This window comes from Oncorhynchus gorbuscha, linkage group LG04 (genome assembly GCF_021184085.1).
Source record: "Oncorhynchus gorbuscha isolate QuinsamMale2020 ecotype Even-year linkage group LG04, OgorEven_v1.0, whole genome shotgun sequence".
NCBI classification, from domain to species: domain Eukaryota; kingdom Metazoa; phylum Chordata; class Actinopteri; order Salmoniformes; family Salmonidae; genus Oncorhynchus; species Oncorhynchus gorbuscha.
The window spans coordinates 65,589,470-65,611,942 of NC_060176.1; the positions used below are offsets into that span (position 1 = coordinate 65,589,470).

General features: G+C 41.8%; 1 protein-coding gene across 2 annotated transcripts in view; it reads left to right on the forward strand.

Moving 5' to 3' along the window:
* Window positions 1-22,473, forward strand: part of LOC124034519 (major facilitator superfamily domain-containing protein 3-like) — a 33,045-nt gene that overhangs the window by 2,878 nt on the left and 7,694 nt on the right. For both annotated transcript variants that reach the window (XM_046347826.1, XM_046347827.1), the window contains 3 exons: window positions 8,098-8,245; window positions 15,019-15,119; window positions 22,294-22,403. In XM_046347826.1, coding sequence (XP_046203782.1) covers window positions 8,098-8,245; window positions 15,019-15,119; window positions 22,294-22,403 — 359 coding nt within the window. The remainder of the gene's footprint in view (window positions 1-8,097; window positions 8,246-15,018; window positions 15,120-22,293; window positions 22,404-22,473) is intronic.

The following is a 22,473-nucleotide window of genomic DNA, read 5'->3' on the forward strand; positions in this document are numbered from 1 at the left end:
TCAAATATCTGAGCTGACAAGGTGAAAAATAAAATCTGTTTGTGCTCTTGAGCAAGGTACTTAACCCTAATTGCCCCTGTAAGTCGCTCTGGATAATACCGTGTGCAAAATGACTAAAATGTATAAATGAAGTAAACAAGACAGTAAGCAAGACAGAATCATATTTTCTCCATTCAGCTGTGGTCTCATTTCTTACCACTGTTGCCCTGAACTATTTACTACAGCCACAAAGTAAAAAAAAGGGCTATATTGTAAAAATGTACTTTTTGGTCTTAATTTAAGGTTAGGCATAAAGTTAGCAGTATGGTTAAGGTTAGGTTTAATATATAATTTGTGTCTGGGGTAACTAACGATGACCCTGATCTAGACTGATCATCTAGTCTGTTGATGAATAAAGGGAATTAGTATGTTATTCCCAGGGACTTGGTAATGAGTCCAGAACCTACTTAACGTTCCATTTTTTAGAAAATATGACATTTTGAACTCTGTGAATAGCATTTATGTACAAAGTAACAGCAATATATTAGGGCTAGTGAGATGTTAGGAATGTTGTCCTTTAAAAAATGTATTTGTCTCCAAGTTTATATTTGCAAGAGAAAACGTTCTATGATGAACACAGTTTGGTGTTAAGCAGCGTGTGTGTGTGTGTGTGTGTGTGTGTGTGTGTGTGTGTGTGTGTGTGTGTGTGTGTGTGTGTGTGTGTGTGTGTGTGTGTGTGTGTGTGTGTGTGTGTGTGTGTGTGTGTGTGTGTGTGTGTGTGTGTGTGTGTGTGTGAGAATTGGTAGGAACAGAGTTTGGTGTTAAGCAGCGTGTGTATGTATGTGTGTGTGAGCGAGAATTGGTAGGAACAGAGTTTGGTGTCTGGCAGCAGGAGGATTATGTAAGGATTAGTGTGTCTGTATGTCTGGTGTTTTTTTCATGGAAATTGAAATGGAAGACGCAGCGTCACACTAGTGTGTGTGTTTGTTTGGGTGTTGGGAAAACATGGTCTGTATACATTTGCATACATGTGAATGTGTGTGCCATTGTTTTTCCTGTATGTGTTTGTGTGTGTTTGAGAGAGAGTGTGTTAGGGGTGGCACAGTAATTGGATGATCCCAGGCAGACACTAGACAGGAGAGTAAGACAGTTCGCTTGAGGGGTTCACCAGTATTGTCATCATCACCACTGTCACCCTCTCCATAGCAATCATTTTCATCATTGCCATTATCGTTACCATCCTCATCCTCATGATGTTATCAATATTAACATAATAATCACATCTAATATAATCAGCATTTACAAAAAAACGGCTTAGTTGTCCGCTCTTTATTTCAGAATAAAAAGGTCAGACTGTTTGTGTGCAACTGTCGGGTGAAACTCAACAATCCGCGTGAATGTGAGACTGTTTGTGTGTGAGATTTTAAGTGAAAGGTCTGCCTTAAACCACCCCTCCCCCAACACACAAACACACTCATCTCAGACCCCTCTCCCACTTACTCTTAATGAACACAGCGAGTTTGCTCTGTGTAGAACCGCACAACCAATGAGAGGGAGCCGTTTGGATGACCCCTGTGTCATTTGAGGTCGCGGACATGGGACTTGCTGTCTGGGCAGAATCCCAGAGAGAGAGTCGGGGGCAAAAGGGATAGAAGGAGAATGAACCTGTGTATTGTAGTCCGGGGAACACTGATGGAGGGATGGGCTAGTATTGGTAGATGGGAAAGTGATAGCGCTGCTCTTATTGGGTTTAGTACCCACTGATCTAGGATCAGAATAATCTTCCCTACAATAATAACCTTAACCACTAATCAAACAGAGAAAAGAGAAAAACTGACCCTGTATCAGTCAGTGGTTAACTTGGGGCCAACGTCTACAGATGTAAGATCTTAATTTGATCATCCTGTTGTTGCAGGTAATTTCCACTTTAAAATGTCAGACTTGATTTGCACTAACAACAAAATGTATCAACCCCTACAAAAATGTCCATTAATTATAATCCACGCAATAATTTAAATGTCCTGTTGTTTCAGGATTATTTCCTGCTATGGGAAACCGCCAACCTCTGCCATGCACAGCCATACTGGATAGACTGTGAGACATGGGAGAGAGGATGGCAGAGAATGCGTGAGAGAGAGGGGGCCTGGGAAGTGGGGGGAGAGAGCGGTGTGGGGGGGGTGGGGTTAATTTTCCAGCGGGAGAAAGGAGGACGGTAGGGAGGCTGAAGGGGGGATGAATTAATGAAGAACCACCACATGGTGCCCAGAGGGAGACAGAGAGCGATGGATAATGGCAAAGAGGCCTAAAGAGAGAGGACAGTATTGGGACGATATAACAGGACTTTTTCAATACAGGAGCCAAACCAACAAGTGACCCTGTTTGGTTGTCCATAACTCTGTTCCCCTAGATTGCATAGTCAGTGTTTGTTTACATTGTCAACAGCATAGGTATCAATCATTGGTCAATACGGCGGCAGCGTAGCCTAGTGGTTAGAGCGTTGGACTAGTAACCGGAAGATTGCGAGTTCAAACCTCCGAGCTGACAAGGTACAAATCTGTCGTTCTGCTCCTGAACAGGCACTTAACCCACTGTTCCCAGGCCGTCATTGAAAATAAGAATATGTTCTTAACTGACTTGCCTGGTTAAATAAAGGTAAAATAAAAATAAAAAATACACTGGTAACGTGTAGTTAGGGCAGGGTGATATATCATATTTCAAGGTATACCGGTATGGATTTTTATAAAACCATCTATAACGATATGTTGATACAGTGCTAAATAAATGAAAAGTCAGATTTGTCTTAGTTTGGTTGAGTAATAAGCAATCAGGAAGGAGAAAGACCATTAAACCAATTAGAATGAATCTGTTGCTTTCCTAGGGTTATACACTACTCATAAAACATATTTCTAGCTTGTATTATTCAGAAACATAGAATACCGTCAAACACTGCCATGCAGTCAAAAGAATGAGAAATATATTGTGATATGTTATTTTGGCCATATCGCCCAGTCCTACATGGAATGTTAGGATCTCTCTCTCTCTCTCTCTCTCTCTCTCTCTCTCTCTCTCTGTCTCTGTCTCTGTCTCTCTCTCTCTCTCTCTCTCTCTCTCTCTCTATCTGTCTCTCTCTATCTCTCTATCTGTCTCTCTCTATCTGTCTCTCTGTCACTCTATCTCTCTATCTGTCTCTCTGTCATTCTCCCTCTATCTGTCTCTCTGTCATTCTCCCTCTATCTGTCTCTCTGTCATTCTCCCTCTATCTGTCTCTCTGTCATTCTCCCTCTATCTGTTTCTCTGTCATTCTCCCTCTATCTGTTTCTCTGTCATTCTCCCTCTATCTGTCGCTCTGTCATTCTCTCTATCTGTTTCTCTGTCATTCTCCCTCTATCTGTTTCTCTGTCATTCTCCCTCTATCTGTTTCTCTGTCATTCTCCCTCTCTGTTTCTCTGTCATTCTCCCTCTATCTGTTTCTCTGTCATTCTCTCTCTGTCTCTCTGTCATTCTCCCTCTATCTGTTTCTCTGTCATTCTCCCTCTATCTGTTTCTCTGTCATTCTCCCTCTATCTGTCTCTCTGTCATTCTCTCTCTATCTGTCTCTCTGTCATTCTCTCTCTCTCTCTGTGTCTTTATCCCCCTCTGTCTCTCTCCCACTCTCTGTCTCTATCTTTCTCCCATACTCCCCTCTCTACTAGTTTCTTCTTTGTGGATGCCTAATGAAATCCCAAATGAAATGGACAATTGTTGCTTTGCGAATATTTATAGAATTGAATAATCAGCCCTGTTGTGTTTGTCTGCACTCCCCTTTTAAAGAAATAATGAGTTTGAAGCAGTGGGAGCACTGAATGCTGTAGAGACACAGAAACACTGGTAAAGAATCAAGCATAGGAGGTTGGTGGCACCTTAATTGGAGAGGACAGGGCTCGTGGTAATGGCTGGAGTGGAATGAGTGGATTGGTATCAAATACATCAAACACATGGTTTCCATGTGCAACAGTAGCCTGCGGTTTATTAGACATCATAACGTCAGCTGCGGTCATCCCCCTCTTCAAAGGGGGGGACACTCTTGACCCAAACTGCTACAGACCTATATCTATCCTACCATGCCTTTCTAAGCTCTTCGAAAGCCAAGTCAACAAACAGATTACCGACCATTTCGAATCTCACCATACCTTCTCTGCTATGCAATCTGGTTTCAGAGCTGGTCATGGGTGCACCTCAGCCACGCTCAAGGTCCTAAACGATATCTTAACCACCATCGATAAGAAACATTACTGTGCAGCCGTATTCATTGATCTGGCCAAGGCTTTTGATTCTGTCAACCACCACATCCTCATCGGCAGACTCGACAGCCTTGGTTTCTCAAATGATTGCCTCGCCTGGTTTACCAACTACTTCTCTGATAGAGTTCAGTGTGTAAAATCGGAGGGTCTGCTGTCCGGACCTCTGGCAGTCTCTATGGGGGTGCCACAGGGTTCAATTCTTGGACCGACTCTCTTCTCTGTATACATCAATGAGGTCGCTCTTGCTGCTGGTGAGTCCCTGATCCACCTCTACGCAGATGACACCATTCTGTATACCGGCCCTTCTTTGGACACTGTTAACAACCCTCCAGGCAAGCTTCAGTGCCATACAACTCTCCTTCCGTGGCCTCCAATTGCTCTTAAATACAAGTAAAACTAAATGCATGCTCTTCAACCGATCGCTACCTGCACCTACCCGCCTGTCCAACATCACTACTCTGGACGGCTCTGACTTAGAATACGTGGACAACTACAAATACTTAGGTGTCTGGTTAGACTGTAAACTCTCCTTCCAGACCCATAATCAAACATCTCCAATCCAAAGTTAAATCTAGAATTGGCTTCCTATTTCGCAACAAAGCATCCTTCACTCATGCTGCCAAACATACCCTTGTAAAACTGACCATCCTACCAATCCTCGACTTTGGCGATGTCATTTACAAAATAGCCTCCAATACCCTACTCAACAAATTGGATGCAGTCTATCACAGTGCAATCCGTTTTGTCACCAAAGCCCCATATACTACCCACCATTGCGACCTGTACGCAATCGTTGGCTGGCCCTCGCTTCATACTCGTTGCCAAACCGACTGGCTCCATGTCATCTACAAGACCCTGCTAGGTAAAGTCCCCCTTATCTCAGCTCGCTGGTCACCATAGCATCTCCCACCTGTAGCACGCGCTCCAGCAGGTATATCTCTCTAGTCACCCCCAAAACCAATTCTTTCTTTGGCCGCCTCTCCTTCCAGTTCTCTGCTGCCAATGACTGGAACAAACTACAAAAATCTCTGAAACTGGAAACACTTATCTCCCTCACTAGCTTTAAGCACCAACTGTCAGAGCATCTTACAGATTACTGCACCTGTACATAGCCCACCTATAATTTAGCCCAAACAACTACCTCTTTCCCAACTGTATTTTATTTATTTATTTATTTATTTTGCTCCTTTGCACCCCATTATTTTTATTTCTACTTTGCACATTCTTCCATTGCAAAACTACCATTCCAGTGTTTTACTTGCTATATTGTATTTACTTTGCCACCATGGCCTTTTTTGCCTTTACCTCCCTTCTCACCTAATTTGCTCACATTGTATATAGACTTGTTTATACTGTATTATTGACTGTATGTTTGTTTTACTCCATGTCTAACTCTGTGTCGCTGTATCTGTCGAACTGCTTTGCTTTATCTTGGCCAGGTCGCAATTGTAAATGAGAACTTGTTCTCAACTTGCCTACCTGGTTAAATAAAGGTGAAATAAAAAAATAAAAATAAAGGCTTTAAAAGAACAATCTGTTGTTCAAACAACCACAAAGGTGTTACCCCATCCAGTGTTTTGGTAAATATCTCAGGGATGGGGTTGGAGGAATGTAACCACTCTCAAATTCATAGACAGAGCTAGGAATGACCATCCCACGAGTGACCAACTGCCCCTCCCTACCTTCAGGCTATGCTCAAACCCTACACCCCAACCCGAGCACCTCTGGTCTCCAGCTCCTGCTCAGCCCAGTCCAAGCTCTTCTCTTTCCTTGCACAACCCGATGGTGGAACTGGCTTCCCCCTAAAGCTAGAACTGCAGAGCACCACCCCCCCTGCATAAAAATGCATTTTGCGAACTAACACTTTTCTTTCCTTACTAACTCTGACTTTGCTGATAGCTCCTTTATTGAGGAAAAATTTACTTAAATGTACTTACTATAACTGATATGTGGTTGTGGTTGTCTTATCTTAAGATATCTATCTTAAGATAAGTTAACTGTAAGTCACTCTGGATAAGAGCATTTGCTAAATGACTAAAATGTAAAAATTAAATATGACATCAAAATTATAGTTAGAAGCATATTTTTAGGCTATTTTGATGCAGTGTTTGTTTACAATAAGACCTACACTGTTTACAAACAAATGAGTAAAACAAATGTATATTTGGGGTTTTGATGGAGTAAAAGAATTGAACTAAGCTCATGAGGCATTTGAACTACACTGAGTGTACAAAACATTAGGAACAACTGCCCTTTCCATGACAGACTGATCAGGTGAATCCATGTGAAGCTATGATCCCTTATTGATGTCACTTGTTAAATCCACTTCAAATCAGTGTAGATGAAGGGGAGGAGACAGGTTAAAAAAAGCTTTTTAAGCCTTGAGACATGGATTGTGTATATGTGCCATTCAGAGGTTGAATAGGCAAAAACAAAGATTTAAGTGTCTTTGAACAGGGAATGGAAATAGAATGGAAATAGGTGCCAGGCGCCCCGGTTTGAGGGCTTTTCACGCTCAACAGTTTCCCATGTGTATCAAGAATGGTCAACCACGCAAAGGACATTCAGCCAACTTGACACAATTGTGGCCAGCATCCCTGTGAAACGCTTTCGACACCTTGTAGAGTCCATTCCCTGACGGACTGAGGCTGTTCTGAGGGCAAAATGGGGTGCAACTCCATATTAGGTTTGTGTTCCTCATGTTTTATACACTCAGTATATATTCTTCAAGAATCAATCGGTGTATATCAATCATTTCAAAGTAAAACAAATGGATGTAGCAATGGCAGATTGTCCATTTAAGTAATGTCTTGCCTCAAACTATCTACCCTGTTGGATGATAAAAAGTTCCCCAGGTTTCAACCGGTGATGGTGGGAAGTAGTGAGCAATACAGTAGCTGATAGCTGTTTATGTTCGTGCTGCCTTGGAATATAGAATATAGACGCTGAATGAATATGCCATCACAGCAGCCTCTGTTTATCCCTCTCATTCTCCTGCCATACATTCAGCTTGGCTGTCACATAGCGCTGGCATAACGTGTGCGTTGTCGTGGCGTTCCCTTGTGCGTTGTCGTAGCGTTCCCGTGTGCCAGGAGGTTTTGAGCGTCTTCTTTAAGATCTCCTTTTGATATCCTTCTCCATTTCATGTGAAAGATTCTCTCTCTATTGTTGTTTTTCTTCTGGCCAAGTGTGTGGTGTGTGAGTGTGTCGTCTCTTTGACAGCAGTCTCTGAGCTGTCACTCAGCACTCCGTCTCCCTGTCTTTGTGAAGTCACTCTCCATTAATAATGGCGGCAGCGCTGAATATTTTACAGCGTCGTTCGGGCAGAAAATTGTCCCGCCTTCGAAACCACACAGCGACAGAGGCACTATTGTCTCACTGACAAACTTTTATTTCACCAGAAAGCTCTGTGACTGAGGCTTGTGTTATCTGAGGAAGTTTTACATTAGGCCCTTTTGAAAAATGACGCAGGATATTCATCGTTTTATTATTGATACTATCTAGGAATAGTGTATGTTGTTAGATTAAGAAAGCACCAATATAACATTGTCCAGTCTATGAAAGGTAACTGCTTTGTGCACTGTCACAGTGTTTAAGAAAGTTGGAGTTGTCATACACAGTGAAGACATCCACTATTGTTTTCTTCTTCCTGTTTTCCTTTAACTAGCTCTGTCACAGGAAGGTGGATTGTTGCTAATCCATCGTAGTTGACTCTTGGCTATGTTGTAGATAAGATGACTAAAACTACAGATGAACAGATTTGTGTTTAGAGTCTAACTCTCTCTTGTCTAACCTGAACTCCAACTGGTTTGTCCTATCTCTCTGTCTCTATCCACAGGTGAGCAGGGTGCGGTGACCATGTTCCCTCTCTTCCTTTTGGACCATCACATGACAGCCCGGGAGTTGGGGTTCTGGAACGGCATGATCGCCATGTGCTTCTCAATCTGTGGCTCCTCCCTCGGTGGCCTGCTGCTCTCCCAGTTCAGGTAGCGTTCAGAGGCAGCACTCTCCTGTTAGCGTTCAGAGGCAGCACTCTCCTGTTAGCGTTGAGAGGCAGCACTCTCCTGTTAGCGTTGAGAGGCAGCACTCTCCTGTTAGCGTTGAGAGGCAGCACTCTCCTGTTAGCGTTGAGAGGCAGTTCTCTCCTGTTAGCGTTGAGAGGCAGCACTCTCCTGTTAGCGTTGAGAGGCAGCACTCTCCTGTAAGCGTTGAGAGGCAGCACTCTCCTGTTAGCGTTCAGAGGCAGCACTCTCCTGTTAGCGTTCAGACGTAATACTCCTGTTAGCGTTCAGACGTGACACTCCTGTTAGCGTTCAGACGTGACACTCTCCTGTTAGCGTTGAGAGGCAGCACTCTCCTGTTAGCGTTGAGAGGCAGCACTCTCCTGTTAGCGTTCAGAAGCAGCACTCTCCTGTTAGCGTTGAGAGGCAGCACTCTCCTGTTAGCGTTCAGAGGCAGCACTCTCCTGTTAGCGTTGAGAGGCAGCACTCTCCTGTTAGCGTTCAGAGGCAGCACTCTCCTGTTAGCGTTGAGAGGCAGCACTCTCCTGTTAGCGTTGAGAGGCAGCACTCTCCTGTTAGCGTTGAGAGGCAGCACTCTCCTGTTAGCGTTCAGAGGCAGCACTCTCCTGTTAGCGTTCAGACGTAATACTCCTGTTAGCGTTCAGACGTGACACTCCTGTTAGCGTTCAGACGTGACACTCTCCTGTTAGCGTTGAGAGGCAGCACTCTCCTGTTAGCGTTCAGAGGCAGCACTCTCCTGTTAGCGTTCAGACGTAATACTCCTGTTAGCGTTCAGACGTGACACTCCTGTTAGCGTTCAGACGTGACACTCTCCTGTTAGCGTTGAGAGGCAGCACTCTCCTGTTAGCGTTGAGAGGCAGCACTCTCCTGTTAGCGTTGAGAGGCAGCACTCTCCTGTTAGCGTTCAGAAGCAGCACTCTCCTGTTAGCGTTGAGAGGCAGCACTCTCCTGTTAGCGTTGAGAGGCAGCACTCTCCTGTTAGCGTTGAGAGGCAGCACTCTCCTGTTAGCGTTCAGAGGCAGCACTCTCCTGTTAGCGTTGAGAGGCAGCACTCTCCTGTTAGCGTTGAGAGGCAGCACTCTCCTGTTAGCGTTGAGAGGCAGCACTCTCCTGTTAGCGTTGAGAGGCAGCACTCTCCTGTTAGCGTTGAGAGGCAGCACTCTCCTGTTAGCGTTGAGAGGCAGCACTCTCCTGTTAGCGTTGAGAGGCAGCACTCTCCTGTTAGCGTTGAGAGGCAGCACTCTCCTGTTAGCGTTCAGAAGCAACACTGTGCCCATTTTAGCGTCCCTTTCTGTGGCACAGATATCACTTCACCCCATCACCTCCCCTCATCTCGTGTGTGTGTGTGTGTGTGTGTGTGTGTGTGTGTGTGTGTGTGTGTGTGTGTGTGTGTGTGTGTGTGTGTGTGTGTGTGTGTGTGTGTGTGTGTGTGTGTGTGTGTGTGTGTGTGTGTGTGTGTGTGTGTGTGTGTGTGCGTGTCTATAGCCCACTGTGTGTTGTAGGAGAACAGCACGGGGAAATGCTTTGTAGCCTCCAGTGATGTTGCTGCTGGAGACAGGCCCCAGCAGCAACACTAGGTCTTCTGTGTTCTACAGCTGATAATTCAAAGCATTCACCAATAATCAACTATTTCTATTGACTTAACATGAAGTGAACTAAATGTGTTATTTTTAAGAGAGATCACAGATCAGACTTTAGCCTAAAAGTCATTATAATCTGCAGCAGCACCATTTGCTCATGAAAAATGTCACTCCTATAGACTCTCCTTGACGTCATCTTATTTTCTAAGAATAATATTGAAGTTCCTAGCAAACGTTAGTAGAACATACATTTGGAAAGGCAGCAGCTGCACAACAAAGCAGGGATGCCTCAGCTCTAGAGATTACAGTTCTCCTTTCAATTGCTAGTTAACCTTACATTTTCTCCAACTGCCATTACAGCACATACACTACCCTAACTCAACCTCCAATGCATAAAACAATACATGTGATGTAATGCAATCTATAAATAACAACAATACGTATGTATTTTCCCACACTGGGCATTGGCATGAGACATACATTATATATACAAAAGTATGTGGACACCCCTTCAAATGATTGGATTTGGCTATTTCAGCCACACCTGTTACTGACAGGTGTATACAATTGAGCACACAGCCATTCAATCTCCATAGACAGTAGATTGGCCTTACTGAAGATTTCCAACGTTGCACCTTCATAGGATGCTTTTTTTTTTTTTTTTACCTTTATTTTACTAGGCAAGTCAGTTAAGAACAAATTCTTATTTTCAATGACGGCCTAGGAACAGTGGGTTAACTGCCTGTTTAGGGGCAGAACGGCAGATTTTGTACCTTGTCAGCTTGGGGATTTGAACTTACAACCTTCCGGTTACTAGTCCAATGCTCTAACCACTAGGCTACCCTGCTGCCCCCGCTTCCTTTCCAACAAGTCAGTTCATCAAATTTCTGCCCTGCTAGAGCTGCCAGGACAACTATAAGTGCTGTTATTGTGAAGTGGAAACATCTAGGAGCAACAACGGCTCAGCCGCGAAGTGGTAGGCCACACAAGCTCATGAATGGGACCACCGAGTTCTGAAGCGTGTGACACATACAAATCATCTGTCCCCGGTTGCAATGCTCACTACGGTTGCAACGCTCACTACCGAGTTTCAAAATGACTCTGGAAGCAACGTCAGCACAAGAACTGTTAGTTGGGAGCTTCAGGAAATGGGTTTCCATGGCCTATCAGCCACACACGAGCCGAAGATCACCACACACAATGCCAAGCGTCGGCTGTAGTGGTGTAAAGCTTGCATTCATTGGACTCTGGAGCAGTTGAAAAGCGTTTTCTGGAATGATGAATCACTCTTCACCATCTGGCAGTCCGAAGGACGAGTCTGGGTTTGCCGGATGCCAGGAGAACGCTACCTACACCAATGCATAATGCCAGCTGTAAAGATTGGTGGAGGAGGCATAATGGTCTGGGGCCGTTTTTCATGGTTTGTGCTAGGCCCCTTGGTTCCAGTGAAGACAAATCTTAACGCTACAGCATACAATGACATTCTAGATGATTCTGTCCTTCGAATTTTGTGGCAACAGTTTGGGGAAGGCCCTTTCTTGTTTCAGCATGACAATGCCCTCATGCACAAAGAAAAATGGTTTGTCAAGATCGGTGTTGAAGAATTTGACTGGCCTGCACAGAGCGCTGATCTCAACCCCATCAAACACCTTTGGGATGAATTGGAATGCCGACTGCGAGCCAGACCTAATCGCCCAACATCAGTGCCCGACCTCACTAATTATCTTGTGGCTGAATAGAAACATGTTCCCACAGCAATGTTCTAACATCTAGTGAAAAGCCTTCCCTGTTATAGCAGCAAAGGGGGACCAACTCCATATTAATGGTCATGATTTTGGAATGAGATGTTCGAAGTGCCGGTGTTCACATACTTTTGGTCATGTAGTGTACATCACCTTGTTCATTGCTAGCACTCACAATGCTAGATTGGTTAATGATAAGCATTAGCATCGAGCTGAAATAGGCCCTATATGAAGAGAATACCAATTTCTTGTCTTTCTATAAAACGTCTGCAGAAGTCTGTGGTCTGTCCTGTTTTAATTACATCACCATATGGTCTCTGATGCTGGCTCCCAGATATTTGTCACACTACCCATGAAGAAATATGACCAAAAACAATGTTGTTTGGAATCTCTTTCACAAAAGCGCTGTCAAATTTTTGGGGTACTTCTACTCTTTCTAACTGTCTAACTTTTTGAGAAGGCACACCTGATAATTGAAATGCATTCCAGGTGACTACCTCATGAAGCTGGTTGTGAGAATGCCGAGAGTGTGCAAAGCTGTCATCAAGGCCAGGGGTGGCTATTTGAAGAATCTCAAAGATAAAACATATTTAGATTTGTTTAACACCTTTTTTGGTGACTACATGATTCCATATGTGTTAATTCATAGTTTTGATCTTCATTAGGACACGGGCAGAATTGTCACATTTTCACACACAGAGTTGCGTTCACCTGACACTGTACACCCAGTCCAGATTCCCACAGAATGACTCACCACCACTCTCCCCCACCTCCCAACACGCAAGCACACATACACACACTACACAAAGCCAATCCACCAAGCCATCTCAATGCTCTCAAATCAAATTTGAACGTTTCTCCTGGGCCCCATCAGAAACGTCTGAGTGGCCAGAGACTGACCGCCTCACACAGATCCCCAAGAGCCTATATGGTATCGCAGACCAGCCCGTGTGAGGTGTCAGTAGCGAGGCAGGTTCTCCTCTCACCCCATCACTACTGCAACTCCTCAGAGAGACAGATTTGAAAGAGACAGATTTGAAAGAGTGTCATTGAGAAGGAGAGAATAAAAAGTGAGGGAAACAATGTCTTTAGCATGTGTATGATAGCAGATTGGTTTTCTGTTGGAAAGGGTAAAGAAGGAGAAATGAGAGAGGTGTTGTAGAGCCTGTAGACGTAAAGACTGACAGAATGGACAGGTACTATTTGGTATCAGATATAAGTATAGTGGTAAAGGTAATGTCCATGTGGTAATGTCCTTGTCAGATGGTATAGATGTCAGATACCAGACAGTGACACGTGTCTGGTTCGTCTGATAGACAGGATCCTTTGGGGACTGATTGGCACAGTGGTAATCCCTGGAAGACACACACACACACACACACACATACACAACACAATGCTCTAAGGGGGTGAGAAGTGGGGAGCTCCTTGGGTTATTGATTACCCCATGAGCCATGCCTATCGGGAGGCACAGCTCTTAGACTAACAAGGAATCAATTAGCGTCTGGGGACATGTCGGGGGTGTGTGTGTGCGTATCATGGTTTCCGTTAGCCGGTAATAGCCGGCTTATGGCCAATAAATATTTTTTTATCTGATAAATAAAATTTGTACCGGCCAATTGTCTGGGAGAGGGAAAAAAATCCCATAGCAAGATTATGCCTTTTAGCATAATCCATCAATTTCCATTGATGGAAATGCCAGTTGATGTAAATACATTTGACCAGTCATGCTTATTGGTCTATGGGTTAATTTCCATAATTTTGTGGAATTAAATTGGCATGTCTATATTTTTGTTAGTCGTTATGATTCTTATTTATCACACATGCACAGCATACAGAGCCTAGCATACAGAGCCTAGCATACAGAGCCTAGCGTACGGAGCCTAGCGTACGGAGCCTAGCGTACGGAGCCTAGCGTACGGAGCCTAGCGTACGGAGCCTAGTGTACGGTGCCTAGCGTACGGAGCCTAGCGTACGGTGCCTAGCGTACAGAGCCTAGCGTACAGAGCCTAGCGTACAGAGCCTAGCGTACAGAGCCTAGTTTAAGCTGAACATCTTTGACAGCACGAGACCTGCTGCTTCAGCTCCTGGTGCTGCTGGAGGGAAATGTGCTTTTATAAGCCCAATCATTGCGCAACAATTCTAACTGAAATCTTGTGTTAAAAACCATTTTGATAGCATGATAAAAAAAGAGCTACTATTTTTATTTCTCAACTGGTATTGGAAGTGCACTTCCCATTCGCCATTCTAAGTGCCTATAATGGCAGGTAGGCTTCAGTGCTACCTGCTACCTTGAACCGTTTAGAAATTACAGCACTTTTTGTACATAGTCCCTTCATTTTAGGGGACAACAAGTATTGGGATAAATTCACTTATGAGTATTAAAGTAGTCCCATATTCCTAGCACGCAATGATTACATTATTTACCATTAATTTTTAAACGGTTCACCTGATATGGATGAAAATACACTTGAATTAAGCTGACAGTCTACACTTTAACTTCATAGACATTGTATCGTTTCAAATTCAAAGTGCTGGAGTACAGTGCCTAAAAAACTAACAAATTGGGGTTAGTAGATTGATATGGGCTTGTGGTTTGGTTGTTCATTACTCATCTTGTTGGCTGAGAAAAAGTAAATGTGGTAGTTATTCTAACATCTTTAAATGGAATTCGGCAAGAAGGACCCACACCGTTTCATCCTTGAGGTTCATGATTTGTTAAGATGAATTACTTTATTTTAAATGTGATTTCTGTCATTCTGAATACCGTGGGTGGACGACCTGATCATGTTACGCACCAAATACGTAGGGGACTGGTAAATTTCTCAAATGTCAGGTATCACAGTGCTAGCTGTGCCACGAGAGATCCTGGGTTCGAGTCCAAGCTCTGTCACTGTCGGCTGCGACCGGGAGACCCATGGCAGGGATGTTCTTGTCCCTTCGCGCACTAGTGACTCCTGTGGCGGGCCGGGCACAATGCACGCTGACACGGTCGCCAGGTGTACAGTGTTTCCTCCAACACATTGGTCCGGTTGGCTTCCGGGTTAAGCGGGCATTGTGTCAAGAAGCATTGTGGCTTGGCTGGGTTGTGTTTCGGAAGATGCACGGCTCTCGACCTTCGCCACTCGCGAGTCCGTACGGAAGTGGCAGTGATGGGACAAGACTGTAAAAACCAACTAGATACCACGAAATTGGGGAGAAAAATTCTCAAATGGCCAGTAAATGAAAATGCTGCCAGTCAAATGTCCGGTGGCACATTTTCCTAATGGAAACCTGGAGTGTGGGTGTGTGTGCTACTGTAGAAGGAAATATGGTGTTTGTTTTTGTTAGCATACACATACGACACAGTATTCTTTGCCTGTGTGTGTGTCAAATGGAATTTGTGACTGGTTGTCTGTCTTGTGTGTCTCCACAGTATTGGCTCTCTGATGAGGCGTGTGTTTGTGATGCGGACTGTCAGTATGGTGTTCCAGAGCTCCCTCCTGACCGTGCTGGAACCTTCCCCGCTCATGAAAGGTGAGAGAAGACCAGACCGCACTCTGACCACAACTTGACTAGGCAGCATTGACCATGTTTACATGCGTATTCCGGATAGTATTCCGGATAGTAGCTCATATCCCGCTTAAGGTCTTGTTCAGGATAAGCCACTGTATCCCGCTTAAGGTCTTGTTCAGGATAAGCCACTGTATCCCGCTTAAGGTCTTGTTCAGGATAAGCCACTGTATCCCGCTTAAGGTCTTGTTCAGGATAAGCCACTGTATCCCGCTTAAGGTCTTGTTCAGGATAAGCCACTGTATCCCGCTTAAGGTCTTGTTCAGGATAAGCCACTGTATCCCGCTTAAGGTCTTGTTCAGGATAAGCCACTGTATCCCGCTTAAGGTCTTGTTCAGGATAAGCCACTGTATCCCGCTTGTTCAATAAGCCACTGTCTTGTTCAGGATAAGCTGTTTACATGCACCTTTGATATCCCGCTCACGAATATCCCGGTTTCCATGAATAAACTGAATATTCCTCATTTTAAATTCATATGGGTTAAATGGAATAGTAACTGAAATCTGGACACTGACTGCAGGCCTGTAACCTCTCACATGTAGAGTAATAAAATATTAACTCTGCAGAATTATGCATTTCTTGCAGTAAAATTAGACAACAAATGTAATTTTGTATCTAGAACAGGAGTGGAAAAGTCTGATTTCTTTCTTCCAGCATCATTTGAGAAAATGTGAATGTGCGTGTAATGTTTTGTCTTTGACACTGTTATGCAAGCAGACAGTATTTCAACCACATAAAATATGCAGCCAAGACAAACTGAATTCTTATCAGAAACTTGTTTAGTGTTTCTTAGCTTCCTTTCCTTAAAACCGGTCAAACTGATGACATTTGGACATTCTGCACCGGACCAATCTTTCCACTGTGTTGGAGTTATTGGGTTTTCTCCCCGGTTCCTAAACCAAACAACTTTACTGGTGTTAACGAGATTCATGCATTCATTCTATTGATATAATGCACAACACCATAGAATGCACAACACCCATGATTTGCACAACACCATAGAATGCACAACAACATAGAATGCACAACACCATAGAATGCACAACAACATAGAATGCACAACACCATAGAATGCACAACAACATAGAATGCACAACAACATAGAATGCACAACAACATAGAATGCACAACACCATAGAATGCACAACACCCATGATTTGCACAACACCATAGAATGCACAACACCCATGATTTGCACAACACCATAGAATGCACAACAACATAGAATGCACAACACCATAGAATGCACAACACCCATGATTTGCACAACACCATAGAATGCACAACACAATAGAATGCACAACAACCATGATTTGCACAACGCAGCCTGAAAAACAACAGTAAATGGCATAAGATGTTTACATATCTCATCAGCATATCCCAGGCATCTTATCTGGGTTTCTTATGACCAGGATACAAGCTTTTTGCAGTTATTGTATATGGGTAAATATCATCTGATCACAAACCATGGACATACACCATTGACTCTAACCAGGCTGTCCTTTTCCACTGATCTAGACCTGTACGCATCTCTAGTCCCCCACAAGCCACATCTGTTTGTCTATCCGTAGCTCGATATCTTTCTTTCACCTTGCACAAAGTGGGAGCAGGAGGCAGGTGAATGTGTGACTCTGATGAATGAAGGCAGGCATCTCCATGTGACCTCACTGACTCACACAGGTAGTCAAGACTATTATGAACAAACCCACTGGGCTCGCAGATCCATCCGCTTTGCTACACATGATGGACTTTACTGGATACCCATCGTATGCATCTACAACGGCCACACTCTAACCCCCTGACCCCATAGCGAAACAAATAACACGTTGTGTCTTATGTTACCCATCCACATTCAGGCCTATACATAAATAAATATATGTGTAACCCATCCACATTCAGGCCTATACATAAATAAATAAATATATGTGTAACCCATCCACATTTAGGCCTATACAAAAAACATTTTGTCACGTGTAACCCATCCACATTCAGGCCTATACATAAATAAATAAGTATATGTGTAACCCATCCACATTTAGGTCTATACATAAATAAATAAATATATGTGTAACCCATCCACATTTAGGCCTATACATAAATAAATAAATAAATAAATAAATATATGTGTAACCCATCCACATTTAGGACTATACATAAATAAATAAGTATATGTGTAACCCATCCACATTTAGGTCTATACATAAATAAATAAATATGTGTAACCCATCCACATTCAGGCCAATACATAAATAAATAAATAAATATATGTGTAACCCATCCACATTCAGGCCTATACATAAATAAATAAAGAAATATATGTGTAACCTATCCACATTCAGGCCTATACATAAATAAAGAAATATATGTGTAACCTATCTACATTCAGGCCTATACATAAATAAATAAATAAATATATATATGTGTAACCTATCCACATTCAGGCCTATACATAAATAAATATATGTGTAACCTATCCACATTTATGCCTATACATATAACATTTTGTCACTTGTAACCCATCCACATTCAGGCCTATACATGAATAAATAAATATATGTGTAACTCATCCACATTCAGGCCTATACATAATAAATAAATAAATATATGTGTAACCCATCCACATTTAGGCCTATACATAAATAAATAAATATATAAATACATATATGTGTAACCCATCCACATTCAGGCCTATACATAAAAATAAATAAATATATGTGTAACCCATCCACATTTAGGCCTATACATAAATAAATAAATAAATAAATAAATAAATATATGTGTAACCTATCCACATTCAGGCCTATACATAAATAAATAAATAAATAAATACATATATGTGTAACCCATCCACATTTAGGCCTATACATAAATAAATAAATATAAATAAATGTAACCCATCCACATTCAGGCCTATACATAAATAAATAAATAAATAAATAAATAAATATATGTGTAACCCATCCACATTCAGGCCTATACATAAATAAATAAATAAATAAATATATGTGTAACCCATCCACATTCAGGCCTATACATAAATAAATAAATATATGTGTAACCCATCCACATTTAGGCCTATACATAAATAAATAAATATATGTGTAACCCATCCACATTTAGGCCTATACATAAATAAATAAATATATGTGTAACCCATCCACATTCAGGCCTATACATAAATAAATAAATAAATATGTGTAACCCATCCACATTTAGGCCTATACATAAATAAATAAATATATGTGTAACCCATCCACATTCAGGCCTATACATAAATAAATAAATATATGTGTAACCCATCCACATTCAGGCCTATACATAAATAAATAAATATATGTGTAACCCATCCACATTCAGGCCTATACATAAATAAATAAATATATGTGTAACCCATCCACATTCAGGCCTATACATAAATAAATAAATAATGTGTAACCCATCCACATTCAGGCCTATACATAAATAAATAAATGAATAAATATATGTGTAACCCATCCACATTCAGGCCTATACATAAATAAATAAATATATGTGTAACCCATCCACATTTAGGCTTATATATCAATATATGTGTAACCCATCCACATTCAGGCCTATACATAAATAAATAAATACATGTGTAACCCTTCCACATTTAGGCCTATACATAAATAAATAAATACATGTAACCCATCCACATTTAGGCCTATACATAAATAAATAAATAAATATGTGTAACCCATCCACATTCAGGCCTATACATAAATAAATAAATATATGTGTAACCCATCCACATTTAGGCCTATACATAAATAAATAAATATATGTGTAACCCATCCACATTTAGGCCTATACATAAATAAATAAATAAATAAATAAATAAATACATGTGTAACCCATCCACATTTAGGCCTATACATAAATAAATAAATATATGTGTAACCCATCCACATTTAGGCCTATACATAAATAAATAAATATATGTGTAACCCATCCACATTTAGGCCTATACATAAATAAATAAATATATGTGTAACCCATCCACATTCAGGCCTATACATAAATAAATAAATAAATAAATATATGTGTAACCCATCTACATTTAGGCCTATACATAAATAAATAAATATATGTGTAACCCGTTCACATTCAGGCCTTCTTGATTGAACCTTTATTGAACCAGGTTTGTCTCGTTGAGATAGAAATACATTTTTCATTAGAGAACTGGTACATAAGGCCTATACATACAACACACACATACAGTGCTTTCAGAAAGTATTCATACCCCTTCACATTAAGTTAGTCTTGGGGGGCGGTAGGTAGCCTAGTGGTTAGAGTGTTGGGCCAGTAACTGAAAGGCTACTAGATCGAATCCTTGAGCTGACAAGGTAAAAATCATCTGTCGTTCTACCCCTGAACAAGGCAGTTAACCCACCGTTCCTAGGTCGTCATTGTAAATAAGAATTTGTTCTCAACTGACTTGTCTAGTTAAATAAAGGTAAAATAAAAAATACATAAGTTGTTACAGCTGGAATTCAAAATGGATTCAAAAATAATAATCCTCACCCATCTACACACAATACCCAATAATGAATGTTTTTAGACATTTATTCAAATGAATTGAAAATGAAATACAGAAATATATTATTTACATAAGTATTCACACCCCTGAGTCAATACATGTTAGAATCACCTTTGGCAGTGATTACAGCTGTGTTTTTCTGGGTAAGACTCTAAAAGCTTTGCATACCTGGATTGTACAATTTTAAATTCTTCAAACTCTGTCAAGTTGGTTATTGATCATATCTAGACATAGATGTTTAAGCCGTCAAAATTAAAGTCAAAACTTTAATGAGGCCACTCAGCAACATTCAATGTCACCATGGTAAGCAATTCCAGTGTATATTTGGCCTTGTGTTTTAGGTTATTGTCCTGCTGAAAGGTGAATTTGTCTCCCAGAGTCTGTTAGAAAGCAGACATTTTCCTCTAGGATTTTGGCTGTGCTTAGCTCTATTACGTTTATTTTTATCCTAAAAAAAACTCTCTATTCCTTGCCGATGACAATCATACCCATAACATGATGCAGCCACCACCATGTTTGAAAATATGAAGAGTGGTACTCAGTGATGTGTTGGATTTGTTCCAAACATAGCGCTTTGTATTCAGGACTTAAAGTTCATTACTTTAACAACAACAAAAATGCAAATTTACTTTATTGCCTTATTGCAAACAGGATGCATGTTTTGAAATATTTGTATTCCTTCTGTCATTTAGGTTAGTATTGTGGAGTAACTACAATGTTGTTGATCCATCCTCAGTGTTCTCCTATCACAGCCATTCATCTCTGTAACTGTTTTAAAGGAATTGTGAAAAACAGAGTTTAAATGTATTTCGCTAAGGTGTATGTTTTCTTCCGACTTCAACTGTATACCCCTTGATTTTGGTGAATGTGACTGAGATAAGTACAAATGTCTAACATCATCAGTACATTGGGGCGGCAGGTAGCCTAGTGGTTAGTGCGTTCCACTAGTAACCGAAAGGTTGCAAGATCAAATCCCTGAGCTCACAAGGTAAAAATCTGTCACAGACATTAAACTCTGTAACTGTTTTAAAGTCACCACTGGCCACATGGTGAAATCCCTGAGCAGTTTCCTTCCTCTCCAGGAACTGAGTTTAGAAGGACGCCTGTATCTTTGTAGTGACTGGGTGTATTGATACACCATCCAAAGTGTAATTAATAACTTCACCATGCTCAAAGCAATATCAAATGTCTGCTTTTTATCTACTAATAGCTGCCCTTCTTTGAGAGGAATTGGAAAACCTCCCTGGTCTATGTGTTTGAAATTCACTGCTCGACTGAGGGACTACAGATAATTGTATGTGTGGGGTACAGAGATGAGGTAGTCATAAAAAAAAGATGTTAAGCACTATTATTGCATACAGAGGGAATCCATGCAACTTATTGTGACTTGTTAAGCACATTTTTACTCCTGAACGTATTTAGGCTTTCCATAACAAAGGTTGAACACGTATTGACTCAAGACATTTCAGCATTTCATTTTTTATTCATTTGTAAACATTTCAAAAAACACAATTCCACTTTGACATTATTGAGTATTGTGTGTAAACCAGTGACATAACATCTCAATTTAAGCTATTTTAAACTTGGGCTGTAACACAACAAAATATGGAAAAGGTCAAGGGGTGTGAATACTTTCTGAAGGCACTGTATGTGGTGGAAGAAGAGGTGCGTGAAGAGGTCCGTTTACAGCGCTTTGAGCATCTCTCACAAACATCCCATTTTAATCTCATGACTAAATTGAAGGAAAGCTGAAAGCAGAACAGAAGCTTTCTCAGTGACCTGTTTGAACCTATGTTGAGCTGTTCACTCTGGGAACCTCTGGAAGTGGAGGCCTCCCTCTTTAGAGCAGGAACAATGATGTCAAAGATTAAAAAATATTTTGCTGTAAAATTCTCAATATTACATGAGTGCCCCATTTTCTCACTCTGATAAGCTGAGTTAGTGTCTCGCTCTCGGAATCCTGTGAAATGGAGAAGTCTTAAAACTCGACATCTCTGGTGAATAATTCAGCGTCAGTGGGAGCTGTGAGCCACTCTGTGTCGCCTGTGTTCTGCTGTCTTCAGAGAGGGAACAACTTGTTTGGGGGAACGCGAGGAGACAGCACCCCCCTCACTTCCACCTTTGTTGTCTCGGTTCAGCGACAGATCAGGCTCCACTGAAATACGCTGTGCCACTGAGCTCTCCTTCTCACACCATCCAGTAGGGACTTTGAGTGAAAAGAAAGAGGCAAATTTAGATAACACCACTTTAAGAAAGGAGCGCAGCAGGTAGACTAGGGGTTAGAGCGTTGGGCCAGTAACCGAAATGTCACTAGTTCGAATACCTGAGTCGACAAGGTGAAATATCTGTCGATGCGCCCTTGAGCAAGGCTCTTAACCCCTAATTGTTCCAGGGTCGCTGTTGATAATGGCAGACCCTGGCCTTGACCCCACTCTCCAAGGGTCTCAGGGAGAGTGGGATGTGCAAAAAACACACTCCCAATTCACACGTGTGAAATAGAACAAATGTAAGCACCCATAATGTTTCGCAATATTGTGTTGAGACAGTGTCAAGGCTGTTACTGTGTTTGCCCCTCAGGTATGGCCGTGTTGAGTTTGAGCATTCAGCACTTCCTGGGAGGCCTCATCACAACGCTCACTTTCACAACCATGATGCACTGCACACAGAGAGCGGAGGAGAGTGTACAGGTAAGAGTCACCCTCTACACACCTGTCAACCTAGAACATTGTTTCCCATGGCAAAGGCAGGTCCTTTATG